At 36.5% G+C, this 16,269-nt stretch overlaps 3 protein-coding genes across 4 annotated transcripts; 2 read left to right on the top strand and 1 right to left on the bottom strand.

Annotated features, from left to right (window-relative positions):
* Positions 1–4,944: 4,944 nt before the first annotated feature.
* LOC149690302 (dopamine beta-hydroxylase-like) lies at positions 4,945–9,410 on the top strand. Of its 2 annotated transcripts, XM_089869795.1 has the most exons (12): positions 4,945–5,212; positions 6,493–6,730; positions 6,798–6,944; positions 7,032–7,292; positions 7,504–7,683; positions 7,783–7,885; positions 7,943–8,109; positions 8,173–8,355; positions 8,430–8,489; positions 8,548–8,675; positions 8,814–8,967; positions 9,071–9,410. In XM_089869795.1, the coding sequence occupies exons 1-12, from the start codon at positions 5,082–5,084 to the stop codon at positions 9,194–9,196; spliced, it is 1,878 nt and encodes a 625-aa protein (XP_089725921.1). In that variant the 5' UTR covers positions 4,945–5,081; the 3' UTR covers positions 9,197–9,410. The 2 variants fall into 2 exon arrangements, with proteins under 2 accessions (XP_089725921.1, XP_089725922.1); XM_089869796.1 differs by lacking the exons at positions 8,548–8,675; positions 9,071–9,410.
* Nubpl (NUBP iron-sulfur cluster assembly factor, mitochondrial) lies at positions 9,369–10,956 on the bottom strand. The gene is made up of 8 exons (XM_089869798.1): positions 10,779–10,956; positions 10,535–10,720; positions 10,374–10,464; positions 10,258–10,297; positions 10,102–10,192; positions 9,939–10,032; positions 9,667–9,873; positions 9,369–9,594 (listed from the first exon to the last, which is right to left on the bottom strand). The coding sequence occupies exons 1-8, from the start codon at positions 10,875–10,877 to the stop codon at positions 9,440–9,442; spliced, it is 963 nt and encodes a 320-aa protein (XP_089725924.1). The 5' UTR covers positions 10,878–10,956; the 3' UTR covers positions 9,369–9,439.
* An 18-nt stretch (positions 10,957–10,974) lies between these two features.
* Dhod (dihydroorotate dehydrogenase 2) lies at positions 10,975–13,644 on the top strand. Its single transcript, XM_089869797.1, has 7 exons — positions 10,975–11,066; positions 11,199–11,408; positions 11,462–11,661; positions 11,722–12,097; positions 13,025–13,178; positions 13,256–13,415; positions 13,495–13,644. Exons 1-7 carry the CDS (start codon positions 11,043–11,045, stop codon positions 13,547–13,549), a joined length of 1,179 nt encoding a protein of 392 aa, XP_089725923.1. The 5' UTR covers positions 10,975–11,042; the 3' UTR covers positions 13,550–13,644.
* The last annotated feature ends 2,625 nt before the right edge of the window (positions 13,645–16,269 follow it).

The raw sequence follows: 16,269 nt of genomic DNA on the forward strand, positions 1-16,269 counted from the left end.
GAAGGTGAAAGTCACCGCAATTTAATAAGGAAAGGGTTAATTACCGATTCAAAATTTGGTATAAAATAATTACGGTTTTTTCCGTACTTTCTGGTAACTTAAATTCTATTACCAACACGTGAAAAGTACAAAAAATTTCTTTTTTGAATTTCTTGAGAAATTTGCGAAAATCTCAATTGAATTATTAAGTTTTCTGGGTTTAATGGGATGACCTTTGACCTAAGATATCTCAGGCTACAAAGATCGAATCGAACTTCGTTACGAAATTAAGCTTTAAAATGTCTTTAATTAAAATTAATTATTGAATTTAATCAAGTCATCGATAAGAAGCAGTGATAATTGAAAAGACTTCAAAATCTTTTACATCTTTTTGGAAGTTAATTAGAGAGGAAGATAATTAAAATTTGTTTAAGAAGAAATTAAGGAACCTAGGAGTTAATTTTTGAAACCTTTCGATTAATATACTTCTGTCTTTATTGGAAAAGGTGCTGAAGCTGAAATGCCTATTTATGCCTTTTTTAAAGGCTAAACCTACAAGTAGGTTAGAGGTTAGGAATTAGTTGACCTTTTGAACATTTCCCCTTAATTTAGTCATTTAATATGATTATATTTGCGTTTGGGTCGTTGCGTTTATTACAATGTAAGTGAATATGCTTGGCTATATCTTCAAAAATCTGCCTAAATCCTAGAATTTTTAATTTATTAGACCAGGAATTCATACAGTTTATGGGAATCATTGTGTTCCCATATATTACATGTTAATTTCTATGTGGGTTTTGTGGGCCGGGCTAGAGAACTTGGTATCCGTCACGCCTCATAATTCTTACAGCGTCTTTCTAACTATGATTTCATTGGTTGGTAGGAACGCGAGTTCCTAGGCGCGTGCGTAAGGTGCAACGCGCAGTACGATAGATGATTCGCGAGGTAAAATTCGCCACACATAATGCTTAGCTTAGCTCTACCCACAAAATCCGCCTAGATACGTTGAGAAAATGGATGGGTACACAATGATTCTTAGTAGCTGTATGCATTCCTGATTAAACCTAGAGGTTAAATTGCTTTCTGTTGATTTTCGAAGGAGCCGCGATAGTATTCTCCAAATTAAAGGGAGGATGCAAGTAGAAATGTATATATTGTTAAGAAGCAAGGTTCTTAAACCTTTGGATTAATTTCCTGCTCATCAAACTTCAGATGGGCATCGCACCGTGCTAGGGAAAATTCCATCACCGTTGGCGTTTGGTAAATCCTCAGCAATCACGTGGGACAAAAATTATTACACAAGCGCATGCGCCTTGGCAAATAGTTTAGCGCTAATAGAGTATATAATGAGGGAACTATTTATCGCGTAAGTGATTCGGTTTAGTAACCTTGCTCCAAATGTTAATCTGATGTTGGGGAAAATCATGTTACAATTACTCTACTTTGTGGTACACTTTTAAGGAAGAGAAGTATTATATACTTCTGGTAATACTCGCCAAATGAAAGCCCTATTATGCTCTTGCATAACTTTGTCTATAGGCTAGTCCAAGAAGTGATATCTAGTTTATTAGGGAGAAGGAATAAGATGCCTAAGTATTCGCGCGCCATAGTCCCAGTCCCCCTTTCAAAATAAAAGGGGGGATGTAAAAGTAGGCCACGGGCTATTTCGCCTCTCCTCGGTCACAAAATACCTAATTTTCGTCATTCGCGTCGCCACGCTGACGTGAGTTTTCAAGAACCAATGAGATGCTGGTTTGTAATTTAGAGGCGGGGATTAACTCTGGACCTACGTTTGGACTGGAGATAAAGCTGGAAATGTGGCGAATTTATACCCTCTCCCTAATAAACTAGATATCACTTTTTGCTAGTCATAAGATAATAGATGGTTTTGAAGAATGAAGACGAAAACCTGCACGTTTCATACTCCCTTTGATATAAATTCTTTAATATCTCGGAAGTTTCGGCACTGCGGGATATTTTTTAAAAATTGAATTTGCAAAAGCAAACTTCAGTCGCTTTTAAATTTTACCGGGGGTGTATTGTCAAAGGTATTAGATATTATATTTATTAGCTATATAATATGGAATGGATAATAGTGCAGTGCCACTGAAGCCCGAGGGGTTGCGAGGTTTACGGTCAAGTGAGGCTTTAGGGATTGGCAGTTCAAGGAATGGACTGAGAAGCCTAGTTTATCCCAAAAAAATCTGAAGCTAAAATGAATGGGATCTTTTACCGAGAAATTCCAATAGGAACAATTGATTTTATTGGGGTTTTTTTTCTCTATCTCTCTTGCGTACTAATACAATTCAAGAGCAGTTGAAGCCAGTTATAGCTGCTCTTGAAAAACTATGAAATGACCTAGAAGTTCTTATTATTTTATAATTGTTGCCGAAGAATTTATTTATTAGATGTGTTGATAGATGGAGAAAATTCCGCCTCTCTCGCCGGTTTAACGTCAGTGCAGTGTTGTCAGTCCTTCTGTTAGTCGAGTACTGATTTAAACTGAACTGCTGCTAGCCTTTTCTCTCTGCAGATTATTGACTTACAAACTGCCTTCAACAATGGGGTGAAAACCATGTGTATAAATGCGTTGATGATCATTGAGTAAGTCAGTGAAAACATTTTTCTCATTTAGAAAAGTTTTCGTTTGCAAACTGCTCTTGTACAAAACTAAAGTGTCTCATGTCCCCCTTGTTTTTGCTCCCCTTACCTTTTGCATAAAAGGGGTCTTTAGTTTTTTACAACGGTTTAGTTACGTCAAAACATTGTTCTTATTGTAGCTATTCATTAAAGTCCATACTTACAAACGTGGGAGGGCCTTATATCATATTCCTTTGTTTGACGTCACCATGGCCCCAAGCGCCATGAACCAACAGAAGTAGGGAAGGTGAAGAGTCCCTTTTTCACCTATAAAATTTCTTAGTACTACTTAATAAACTTTATATTTTGTACCCAAACGTAATGGTAACTATATTACGGCATACTTTGAACATCCCTGTTATCTTCTGGTTAATCTATTTCTGATAACGCAGTTTTTAACTTTTTCACTTACTACACGTGTATTTATTTCAAAATACGGTTCATATTTTCTATCCAAGGTCAAACAGACCCTTGTTCTTTATGCAAAGCACTATGGCAGAATTGTAATTAGTTAAAAACAAGAAGGCTTGCTTGATATACAGTACAGTTTACATAATTTGTCCTGGTAACGACGTGTTGGTAATTACCGTCCATAGATTACCATTGGTTTCATCATAAGTTTATAAGATATGTTCCATAAGTTTGTCACTGGTTACAAACTGGATTACTAAAGAATCAAGAGCTTTCCTCCTTCAATGTATCAGAACATCGTGTTCAGATGCCTTGACTGAACACAGGGTGTTTCATAAGTTCATAAGATATGTTCCCTCAGTTTGTCACTGGTTACAAACTGGAGTTTGTCATGAAGTGAAGTAGGTCATAGATTCAAGGTAAAGCGACGCCTGGTGAGGGGATGTCAAAGGCTTAGTACAGACTAAATAGGAAGATGGAAGTCCTGCAAAATTAACAGAGTGTAGACAATTCTCGCTTGTCGTTCTCGAATTAGCTCGAGCTGTAAGTCTCTAGCACTACGACGTATACGTAGTGCCATACTTATGGAACATATCTTATAAACTTATGGTTTAATATTTTTATCTTAACTTCTGTTTCTCTTCATGTCAAAGGTCAGGTTGAACTTACCAACAGGTTAAGAAAAACACTTTTAAGGGGCTTTCCATAAGTACGGTTTGATTCGTAAAATTACTTCAAAGCCTCCAAAACTTTCTGATATTTTTTAAAAATATCATCCGGCCATAATCCCTTTGAAAGTTCCTTTTAGCTTCTCCAAGAAATTTGTAAGTTTGTAAAAATGATGTGAAATCTACCCACACTTTTTTGTTTGATGTTTGAACTGTAATAATATTAGCGAGTCTTAAGTAAATCTCCTTTTCTAGAAATGCATGCTTACAAAGTTTTTGGAAAGCAAGACACAAGTCTCAGCGCTTCTTCTTGGGCGAAACTAAAATAAAAATTGGAATTGTAAATCATTCCAACTATTCATAAACTCGTGCGTGCCCTGCCGCTGAAAAACTATTATGGTTTTATAGGAGGGTCAGGAATGCACGCAGCTACTAGGAATCATTGTGCCCCCACAGATCCCATGTTCATTTCTACGCGAGAATTTCATTTTACATTTGGAGCAAGGTTAACCTGAATCGAATCACATACTCGATAAATAGTTCCCTCATCATTACTTTATTAGCGCTTAACTATTTGGCAAGTCGCATGCATGCGCTTGTGCGTTTTGTCCCACGTCAAGACTCAGTTTGTGGGTTGATTGCTGAGGATTTAGTAAATACCAAACAGTTATAGAATTCACCCCCTCGGTGAGCGATGCCCATCTGAAGTTTGGTGAACAAGAGAGCAAACAAAAGGGGTAACCCTGGGACGAATCATGTTACTAAAGTATAAAGAAGATAGAGTTTCATCCTTCTTCTATTATTCCCTTCTGGTAATACATTATAGCCGCGTTTACACGAGACACTTTGAAACCGTTTTAAACCGTTTTGGAATGTACAAAAAAGAATATTAAGTTGATAAAACCAGAGATCTTTCACGAGAAAATGCAAATATTATTTTTAAAAAGTGTTAGGCCTTTCCAAAACGGTTGAAAACGGTTCCAAAGTGTCTCGTGTAAACGCGGCTAATGATTAATCTAGCTCGTCCCACAAAATCCGCCAAGATTCATTGAGAAAATGACTATTCCTATAAGCTTTATGTATTCCTGGTAGGTAGAAAAATACTGAAAATACAGTTTTGGTAGCTCATTCATAAATTTTACGCCAAGGGCTCAACCCCCTTTGGCGTTGGGACGAAGATAGGGACGGAGGCAAATAATCTCACTATTAGATCGTATATTATAAAAGGTTGTAGGGTGGGTATTCGCTTCCGATCTTTTGTGCTGATTACGGAATGGATAAAGGGAGTTAGGGACCCCGTAATTCTCTTTTCTCTCTTTGAACGCTCGATTAACGTAAGAGAGGAGAAGTTGGACCCCCGCTTTGTAGTTTAGTTTCGCAGCGATGCTGGCCCACGACGGACGTCCCGATTCCAAACTCTCACTTTCGAACTCTGTTATCAACTTTTTAGCTCAGTTCTTTGTAGTTGTTTTACTTTTGCCAACCAGCTGTTCCAGGAACTTACATTCCAATAGGTAAACTTGTCTCTTATTTATTTAATTCATTCCCTGTGTTTTTTAAACTTTCGCGCTACAAGATCGTTCATGATTGGCAAATTCAGTAACGTTATCAAACATCCAGTTAAAACTTCTTTGGAAGATATGATGTTAAATGTCATATTGATAAACTAAGGTTTGCGCTAAATCTTAATGACCAATCAGCGATCGTTTTAAAGTAATTAATAGCGTGCTAAATGATGTCAGACTATTCTCCTATTCTTTTGCTTAATTGGTCTTGAAGGTTTAATTAAAATTTTCCTTATCCGGATGGCAAAGTTAATTAAAATTTTAATAAGATATGGTTTCCTTAAAATAATGGTTCCCAATTAAATAATGTATTAGTTATTGTACTTTTTAAGCTTCCTAAGAATTTCCACTGTTTCCTAATTTTCCAAGATTGGGAAACTTCTTCAAAAAATAGTTCTATATATAATAATCACTAGCGTAAGTTAGCGTTTAGTATGTGGAATGGGTAATTAAAATGGTTAGTTCCTAATCTGCATAATAAAAGTTATAATCTGTGATCAAACAAAATATGGTGGACTAAAATTACATATAGAAATTAATACAAATTAATTTTGACTGAATGGTCTCTATGTCTAGTAGTTTTTTTTTTTATTTTTTTTGTATGTTGAACTTAGTTAGCATTGGGACTTGTTGTAATATATTTTAGGGACTGTCAAAGCCATATTATTACGTCACAGCTTCGTTTTTTATTATCGTAGCATAGGGGAGGGATATTTTATGGTTTCCTATACAGTATTATTCAATTGGGTTTTATTATTTGCATATTAAAGTGCATAGCCCATTATGACCTCGTTTGTGAATCATTCGAGCCTGAAAGTCTGAACTGTGAAGAGTGAATATCATTTAGAGGTTTCTTTTTACAGAAAACTTGTATAATCTTATAGATTGTTTTACGAAAAGTTTCCTAAAAGTTCTACCCATAAGCAAACCGTAAATCTTTCTTTCTTTCCTTCCCACAAGAATGAAATTTCTATCCTTTCTATAGTAACCTAGGCAAAGACACCGCAATTTTTTACATTGTATGATCAGTGAGTAGGGATTTTTTTTCTGATCTATTTATGTCTAACCATAGCAGAAATTGGTGGTATTTAGCATTAAGAAAATACGAAGTTTTACAATTCTTTATTCACTAATATAAAAGCTACAAAAATCGTGTTATATCCTCAAAATTACTGTGGAACTACTTGGGGTGTAATTATACATGGGTTTTGCTGGGATTGGAAACGCAGGTTAAAGGTGACTCAGGAAAACGAAGCTCTTCAATATTTCGATGTCCCTATCGACGCCGAAGACCATTACCATCTCTACTGGTTGGTTGACGAAGATGATGGTACAATTACGATGGAAATCCGGGCTAGCCTTGGTCAAAGCGACTGGTTCGCCTTCGGATTCTCGGATCGGGGCGAAGTCTCGGACGCCGATCTTTGCGTCATGTGGATCGACAGACACGGAAGGCCTCATTTCCAGGTACGCCTCAACTTGGTACGACCCAGTTTAGAGACTCGAATCATTCGATGGGGTCGTCGTATTCCAGGACACCTGGACGGACGGAACCGGCATCATCTCGGTCGACTATCACAACGACTGCGACGTTATTGGTCTAAAAAGACGAGGAAGAATCGTGCGTTTCGTCATTCGAAGGAAGATTGACACGTGCGATGATCAAGATTACGTAATTCAGGTATCAGATATCAGATGTTTATTAGACACTGGAAGGAGTCAAAGTTGGCCTACCTCCGAACTTGGAGAATCTTACAATTTTTCGCAGGACGGTACTACTCATGTCTTGTACGTTACTGGCAAAGGACCTCTTAAGAGGTTAGACGGCAAGCGAATCTCCAACGAACAACACGGCTTCCAAAGGGTACAATTACTCAAAAACACCAACCCGGTACCCGAATTGGGATCCGATGTGGAAACTTTAAGCATCACGAACGACCAGATTCATGTCCCGGCAGATGAAACGACTTATTGGTGCAGCACGCATCAAATTCCTGAAAGGTTTACTGAAAAACATCATATAGTTAAGGTATGAATAGATTCAATAAGGCAAGGGCATTTGAAAGAGTTTGCGGGCTTCGGAAAAATTCACCAAATCGCGGGCCCCCTTCAAGACAGCCCTACACGCGTCCCGGGCCTCGGGGAAACTGACCGAATTGCTCCCTCCCGGCCTCCCCCTCTAGAAGGCCCTGTATAAGGCTTAGCAGAGCATTTTGCTGTATTAAGCTCCTTGTTTTTAGTACGAAGCAACGATTCAGAAGGGAAATGAAGCTCTTGTTCACCACATGGAAGCTTTCCATTGCGAAGTTGCGTCTGACGTGGTTTTACCAGATTGGAACGGTCCCTGTCGTTCCGCGGAGCGTCCTCCAGAACTTGAACCATGCAAACGAGTCTTAGCTGCCTGGGCCATGGGAGCACCCGTTAAGTATTTTAATTAACCTTTTCTTCGTGGCAGTGATTCAGATTATAATAATACCTTAATCCGACATGTGTACCATACTAAAAATCGGGATTAACAGCCTTTAGCCTATCCGGAAGAGGCAGGTTTACCCATAGGAGGCAAGAATTTTTCCCGCTACATTATGCTGGAAGTGCACTACAATAATCCAGAGATAAAATCCGGTACGATTATAATACCCATTGGGAAAACCTTGACCGGAAACTGATTGAATATTTTAGATTGGGTGGACAGTTCCGGTGTCCGTTTTTATTTCACTTCTAATCTCCGGAAGTATGACGCGGGCGTCTTAGAAGTCGGACTAGAGTACACGGACAAGATGGCCATACCACCCAAGCAACCGTTCTTCGACTTATCGGGCTACTGCGTTGCGGAATGCACCAGAGCAGTGAGTATGACTTCTATTTGGGATCTATATTGAGTTAGGCTTAAACCTAAAGGGTTTCCTTAGAGTCTTCCACCGGAAGGGATCACTGTTTTTGCTTCCCAACTACACACTCACTTAGTCGGGATTAAAGTCGCGACCAAACACGTTCGAGGAGGGGTTGAACTTCCGGAACTTAATAGGGACAACCATTACAGTACTCATTTTCAAGAGATAAGATTACTTAAACACCGCGTTAATATTCTACCCGTAAGTGAGAGGAGAATAGGCTTAGCAATAACTTATCAAGAATATTCCATATTATTAATAGTTAATCTTAATAGGGAGATGCTCTAATTACAACATGTACTTATGATACAACGGACAGAGCAAATATTACTTTGGTATGTTCGTTGATGGTCATTATGCTGTTACGCGTTATTATAACTCAATTTTTAAAAGGGTGGTTACGCTATAAGCGATGAAATGTGTGTAAACTACATTCATTATTTTCCCAAAACTAATTTGGAAGTTTGCAAAAGTTCCATTGACAGCCATGTTTTGAAAAGTTACTTCGCTTATATGAACAAGTAAGCGTATGGCGAATACACGTTTAAAATACGCGCGCTTTTCTACCAGTAAAGGGCGCCTTCTGATTCGTCAGGATCGTTTATCTTGGGCTTCTTGGCAGATGGCGCGAAATTTAAACACGTGTTTTACATAAATAGATACAACAACGAAGGGACATCCGATGACCAAGGAGTTAGTGAAAACTACAAATCTATAACGTGGAGTCAAAACAACGCCGATTTTCTATACTACCTTTATCAATCGGCCCCCTTATCAATGCAGTGCAACCAATCTTCGGGAGATCGCTTTCCTGTGAGTACTATACTGACCAAGGCTTAGTCGTAACCGACGGACTTTCTTTTTCTTAAGCCTAACTCTAAGATAACGTTTATTTAATTATTATTGTGGTGTTAAGGGATATTGGAATGGTGTTCCATTGACAACAATTTTATACGAACAGCCTGAGAAGGGTCCTCATTCCCCTCATTGTGTAAAAGAGAGGGAAGAGTTTGATTGGGACTCTTCCGAAGAAAAGAAATAGGCTTAACAATATTTTAAAATTGTTCATATGAAAAAGTTACGGAGATTGTAAATTCTGCAAAGATAATCTAGGTGCATACATTCAAGATGAAGACAAAAGTAATTATTCGAAAAAAAAAAAATGAATTTCATGGAAGAACAGAAAAGAAATTAAAGTGTATCTAGCAATATAGTTAAATGAGAATAAAAATATTTATTGGTGGTGTAATAAATACATTAAGTGATATTACTTAATTAATTTAATTTAAGTAAAATTATCAACATATTTTGGTAATTTTGATACAACATTCTGGGCTACATTTAAATACGCTTTAGCTTGTTGCGATTCTGGATGAGAAAAGACCACAGGTGAACCTTTATCGGAATTTTCGCATATCATTCCATCTAATGGGATATCACCTTAAAATGGAAGTAAGTTTAGAATTTAGTTGCTAAAGCAATCATACTTGATAAACGTTAAATTAAACTGACCTAGTATATCAACATTCACTTCTTTAGCTAGTTTTTCAGCTCCATTTTTGCCAAAAATGTGAGTAACATTGTTACATTTGGGGCAAATGAACACACTCATATTTTGAACTATCCCTAAAACTGGGACATTAACTTTGCGGAACATTTCAGCTCCCCTTCTAGCGTCTAAAAGGGCAATGTCTTGAGGTGTTGTGACTATTACCGCACCTTAATTTAACCGCATTCATTTTAATTTTTACAATTAAAAGATTATTAATGAATAATTAATGTACCAGATATTGGGATATTTTGTGAGATGGATAACTGAGTATCTCCCGTTCCTGGTGGCATATCAATAACTAAATAATCTAAATTACCCCAAGCGACCTAAATAATTAGTTAATTTAATTTAATTTAATTAATTTGTGATTATATCTTGATTAATGTTTGCTATACTTGTCTTAATAATTTCTCTAAAGCTGACATAACCATTAAACCTCTCCATACTATTGGAGATTTTTCATCAACTAAAAATCCCATTGACATGCTGCAATTTTAAATGGTAAGCAAACTCAAATCTTTATAAACGTGATGTACAATTAACATTTTTACCATTTAATTCCATAGTTTGTTAAAGGTACCATCAAATTTTCTATTTATAATTTAAATGTTAAAATTATTCATAGCTATTCATGGCTTCAGTATGTTTAAATTTAAACTTAAATTACGTTTTGTTAATTCAGGTTGGCCTGAAAGATTCATCATTTTAGGGATGGAAGGGCCGTAAATGTCAGCATCTAATATCCCCACAGCTTTATCCTACCCATGAGTAAGCTTCTTCTTCTTAGACCACACTCATATAATGATTTATCAATGTAACTTAACTTGCCTTATTTAAAATGGTTAACGCAGCTGCAATATTGACAGCTGTAGTTGATTTTCCTACCCCACCTTTCCCAGACGCAACAACTATTGTTTGTTTTACACCAGCAATTGGAAATTTTTTGGGCAACCCTTTAGAAAGACGTTCATTTCTCCCTGTTGGGGTGGCACTCCCCTTAGGTTTCCCAATACCCTAGTAACAGGTTTTAATTTAATACTTACTTTTCACTTTACTAAGACTAGTAACTTACTAATGGATCATCGTGTGTTGATAATAAACGTTTCAAAGCACTAAAACTCAAATTAAAGTTAAAATAACTTCCCTTTTTCGCGATTGAAAACAACGCCATTTTTAAAGGTCCAAAACACGTGCGTTTGTTTACATTTTTTAATTTGCGGGCTCACGCATAGTACTAGAAACAGTATAGAGGTGAACCGAACTGAACTCGAGATATTCGTTAATCGTTCAGCCTCGTTTTGGTGGTGATGCTTAAAAATAGCAGACGACATTTCAAATGGCCGCAAAAAAGGCTGGAAAGGTAATTTAAACTAATTTTTAGTTCATTTGCACGTTAATATCGATCGAAAATTACACACGATGTTATGAAATAAACATTAAAGATGCCAATCTACAAGCCGTAAGTTCAATAAGTTTTGTTATTTTATTACAGAAGATAAAATCATTATTTTTGCTGAGCTCAGCTGGTTGTGTAACATTTGGTGGAATATGCATTTATAAAGGAGATGAACGTTTTTATAAGGATATTTTTATGCCATCATTACAAAAATTAGTCGAGCCTGAAAATGCTCATAACATTAGTTTAAAATTAGCCAAATATGGTATTTTACCTAAATCTAATGACTTAGATCTGCCATTATTGGTAAATACAGGTTGTTATAAAATTATGGCTTGGCTTAACATATTTGAATGTAGAAAAACAAGGTTTGGAATCTTCAATTCAAAAATCCAGTTGGATTAGCAGGTGGTTTTGATAAGGATGGTGAAGCCTTTGGTAATTTGTTTAAAGTTGGTTTTGGCTTCATAGAAGTGGGTTCAATTACACCCCAAGCCCAACCTGGTAATGAAAAACCGCGTATTTTCCGTTTAATAGAAGACAGTGGTATAATTAATAGGTAACCCTGCAAAAACTATGCAGCAGAGCCTAAGTTTCAAATGAATTAATGTTTTTTCAGGTGTGGTTTTAACAGTAAAGGTCACGATTATGCCCTAAGCCAATTAGAAAAAACCTTAAAATCAGGCAAACCTAATGGGGTCTTGGGTGTTAGTTTAGGAAAGAATAAATCTAGTGAAGATGCTACTGCGGATTATGTAGCTGGGGTTAAAAAATTTGGACATTTAGCTGATTATTTAGTTGTTAATATATCCAGTCCAAATACACCTAACTTGAGGGATTTGCAAGAACAGAAAAAGGTAGAGCAACTATTAGATAAAGTTTCAGAGGCTAGAAATTCCTTAGTAGGAAACAAACCAGTTTTATTGGTTAAAGTCTCGCCTGATTTATCTGATGAATGGAAAAAAGGGATAGCAAAAGTGATAACCAAGAAAGGGGTAAATTTTAATAAATTAAAGGGATTGTGACACGTTTTTTTTTTAAAAAAAAGTCAAATTTAAAATTTAGGATGGAAAAATTAAACAGGGTTCATACAAGCATGGAAAACTCGGGGAAATAAGTTGTTAACAAAAAATCAGGGAAATTTGGAATTTTTAGTAAAATTCAGGGAAATCAGGGAATTGAGTAAGTTGCTTCAACTATAAAAAACCACTCCCGTTTTTATTACTCCATGTATGGAAAACTGGGGGAACTCGGGGAAATAAATAGTTAACTAAAAACTTAGGGAAATATAGAATTTTTATTAAAATTCAGGGAAATTTACGAGTTTTGAGTAAGTTTGCTCTGAAGGCGTTACTTCAACTATAAAACCACTCCCGTTGTTACTACTCCTTGTATGGGAAAAAACCTGGAAAACTCCGGGAAATATATGGGAAAAAACCTGGAAAACTCCGGGAAATATATGGGAAAAAACCTGGAAAACTCCGGGAAATATATGGGAAAAAACCTGGAAAACTCAGGGAAATATATGGGAAAAAAACCTGGGAAATATATGGGAAAAAACCTGGAAAACTCAGGGAAATATATGGGAGAAAAACCTGGAAAACTCAGGGAAATATATGGGGGAAAAAACCTGGAAAACTCAGGGAAATATATGGGGGAAAAACCTGGAAAACTCAGGGAAATATATGGGGAAAAAACCTGGAAAACTCAGGGAAATATATGGGGGAAAAACCTGGGAAATATATGGGAAAAAACCTGGAAAACTCGGGGAAATATATTTGGGAAAAAACCTGGAAAACTCAGGGAAATCAGTTTTCCAAAAATTGTATGAACCCTGTGAAAATCGTGTCACTATCCCTTTAATTTAAAGTTCCGAGTTCAGAACACGTTAAACAGTAATTAACAAAATGCTCTTAAACCAGAGTCAAGTTGATGGGTTAATTGTGACCAATACAACCCTTCAACGTCCCGAAACTCTAACCAGTCTAAATAAAAATGAACAGGGTGGTCTTAGTGGTTTACCTTTGAAAGATTTATCAACAAACACTATAAGTGAAATGTACAAATTAACAAATGGTCAGTTTTAATTACGTACACTCATCATTTATTTAAATAAATTCAATTCAAATTAATTATTTAAAATCAACCAATAGGAAAAATCCCAATTATCGGAGTAGGTGGTATTTTTACTGGGAAAGATGCCTATGATAAAATTAAAGCCGGAGCTTCATTAGTTCAAATATACACTGCCTTAACTTACGAAGGACCCCCTGTTGTCAATAAAATCAAAAGAGAGTTGAATAAACTACTCGAGTACGTTTGGAAAATTTTTAATCAAATATATAGTATTATTGTGATAATAAATAAATTATGGGCCTCTCTATAAATATAGAGCTGATAATTATACATCGATCTCTGAAGCAATAGGAGCTGATCATCGAAAATAATTTCTGTAGTTTAATTAATAATGTTATCTGTTATAAAGTGAATTTTTTACACCATTGTATTAATTAATTAAATCACTTTGAATAATTGTGTCCAATTTGATGTAATTTATTTTATTTAATTTTTTTTAATCACTTGAATGTGTTTCATTAAAAAGAATAATATCCGCATGCAATATTAAAGTTTTATATTTTAGGCCCATTTATCTATCGGGCCTTTCATAAACATTTTGGGGTATTTTTAGCCACATCTTACATGGGGGTATTCTTTGAACTTCCCCTAACAAGTGACCGGGCCACAATAAAAGATATGGGTCTACTGGCCGAATTACTCCCCCCCCCTCTAGACAGCGCTGATTGCAATGTGGTAGGGTTATCAGAAGAAATGGTTAGGGTACAATCGCTTTTAAACAGTTTTTACTTGTAATACTATTCGGTTTGATCAGGAAGCGTGACAGATAGTGAGTTCTGAAGCCCGGCCCACAAAACCCGCAATATTAATTAACATGGGCGATATGGGGTTACAATGATTCTTACAAAATTGTGTACACACTAATTTTTTCAGTTTTACTGAAGGCGGTAAAGATATTTGCTTTATGACATCAGGGATAGATTTAATTTAAGAAGTAGGAATGGAGAACATAGTAATGTAGGCGCGCGTCAAAGTCCCGGACCCCCTTCCCCGGGACGGATTGGTATGAAAGAAGAGGCGGGTCATAGCGACACAGGTAAAAAGGAATTACGTATTTTTCGCCGTCCCCGTCAGCAAGGTCATCAAAACGTGGTTTAAGTGAGCCAATAAGGTAATTTAAAATTTCCGTTACGTGTTGGAGGGAGGGGCTCTATACTGGGCCATGCGTAGGACTGAAGTAAATACTAACCGTTCTCCATTCCTACTTCTAAAATTAAATCTATCCCTGATGACATATATTGTTATGCAAAGATTTGCGGGATAGGGCCAGGAAATAATTAGATAAATTTTTGTAAGGTTTTGCGGGATCAGGTTTTTCGGGTAAGTAAGTTAGTTTTCATAAAGTTAATTACTTGTTGTTCAGGTGATATTTGTAAGAAGAAGAAAAAAAGGGCGATACGGATTCCATTTGACTTTGGGTAGACTAATGGGACAATACAAACATTATTTTATCCAAATCTTTCCTTAATTTTACGAAAGGAAAGTACTTTGCGCAAACAAATCCGATCAGCGTAATCGGTAATATTCGCCTTATACGATGCGCATTCAATTAGAATATGAAAATATAGGGACGATTCCGAGGTTTAGTGCGTGGTGCTCTTGGAAGCCTTACCCGTCACAGAATTTTATAAATCTCGGCGTAAAGCTATCTCAGTACATGCAGGGGTAGATTTAATTTTAGAAGTAGGAATGGAGAACGGTTAGTATTTACTTCAGTCCGACTCATAGCCCAGTATAGAGCCCCTCCCTCCAACACGTAACGGAAATTTTAAATTATCTTATTGGCTCACTTAAACTACGTTTTGATGACAGTACTGACGGGGACAGCGAAAAATACGTAATTCCTTTTTACCTCTGGCGCTATGACCCGCCTCTTCTTTTATACCCCTCCGTCCCGTGGAAGGGGGTCCGGGGCTTTGACGTGCGCCCACATTACTCTGTTCTCCATTCCTACTTCTAAAATTAAATCTATCCCTGGTATGTACATGCTTTTAAAATCCTGAAAGTTTGGTTTTGTAAGCAAATGTACCAACAACGCCTGGTGGGGCGTTCCACTTAAAGAATGGCTGTATCTTAGAAAACATCGCTTTCTGGAAGTTTTTACACTACCAAAGTACTAAATCCTTTCGTAAAATTAAGAAAAGATTTGGATAAAATAATGTTTGTATTTTCCCATTAGTCTACCCAAAGTCCAATGGAATCTGTATCCCAACTCTTTTTAATGATAAATTCTAATGTTTATCAAGTCCTTGACGTGTTAAAACTTACGCCAAGAATCAAACTCATGCATGCTTAGCCCTTTATTTCCAAACAAGCACGCCATACCATATCATATTTACTTAAACGTTAAGCCAGGGTATTAATTTTATCATTTGGAATGGTTGATTTAAAAAATGCATTAAATATAAAGGTAGCCGACAAGCAACCCACTCAATCAATCGCTAAAACTGCCAAGAAATCACGTTTAGATAGGATAAAGGGGATTAACTCTAAACCCCCAAAATTAATCGAATAGATAAAATATCAGATATTCTCTCGTCTATTAACGTTTACAATGCAATCGTATGAATACGCACCGAGTAAAATTATTACAAAATAATGAAGATAATTTTTACCTTGAATATATTTAAAAAAAAAATTCGGACACCCTCATGCACTTACCTATCTACTTAACCTATTCAGACATTAAAGGTACACTATAATGCATTACCAGATGGGGATAATAGAAGAAGGATGACACTTTGTATCCTCTTCACACATGATTCTTCGCAGCCTCATGCACCTTTTTGTCAGCTCTCATACTCATCAAAATTCTATAACTGTTTGGTACTAAATCCTCAGCAATCAACCCACAAACCTTCATTTCTTGACATGGGACAAAAATCCACAAGCGCATGCGCCTTGGCAAATAGTTAAGCGCTAATAGAGTAATGAGGGAATTATTTATCGCGCATGTGTTTCGGTTTCGTAACTTTGCTCCTAATGTTACATTACGCCGCTTTATGGTACACTTCTCTCGAAGAGGAGTATT

Source organism: Phalangium opilio, unplaced genomic scaffold (assembly GCF_054372755.1).
Source record: "Phalangium opilio isolate 3A_F unplaced genomic scaffold, DU_Popi_V2 ptg000031l_1, whole genome shotgun sequence".
NCBI classification, from domain to species: domain Eukaryota; kingdom Metazoa; phylum Arthropoda; class Arachnida; order Opiliones; family Phalangiidae; genus Phalangium; species Phalangium opilio.

Excerpts from the sequence above, each read along its gene's own strand:
- Nubpl (XM_089869798.1), bottom strand. The coding sequence starts at position 10,877 with ATGGCGTTGTTTTCAATCGCGAAAAAGGGAAGTTATTTTAACTTTAAT. Across the intron at positions 10,033-10,101 it reads TAGAGAAATTATTAAGACAA|GTCGCTTGGGGTAATTTAGA; the intron begins GTATAGCAAACA and ends CTAATTATTTAG. Across the intron at positions 9,874-9,938 it reads ACAAAATATCCCAATATCTG|GTGCGGTAATAGTCACAACA; the intron begins GTACATTAATTA and ends GGTTAAATTAAG.
- Dhod (XM_089869797.1), top strand. The coding sequence starts at position 11,043 with ATGGCCGCAAAAAAGGCTGGAAAG. Across the intron at positions 11,409-11,461 it reads ACTTAGATCTGCCATTATTG|AAAAACAAGGTTTGGAATCT; the intron begins GTAAATACAGGT and ends ATTTGAATGTAG. Across the intron at positions 13,179-13,255 it reads AATGTACAAATTAACAAATG|GAAAAATCCCAATTATCGGA; the intron begins GTCAGTTTTAAT and ends ATCAACCAATAG.
- LOC149690302 (XM_089869795.1), top strand. The coding sequence starts at position 5,082 with ATGCTGGCCCACGACGGACGTCCCGATTCCAAACTCTCACTTTCGAAC. Across the intron at positions 7,886-7,942 it reads TAATCCAGAGATAAAATCCG|ATTGGGTGGACAGTTCCGGT; the intron begins GTACGATTATAA and ends TGAATATTTTAG. Across the intron at positions 8,968-9,070 it reads CTTCGGGAGATCGCTTTCCT|GGATATTGGAATGGTGTTCC; the intron begins GTGAGTACTATA and ends TGTGGTGTTAAG.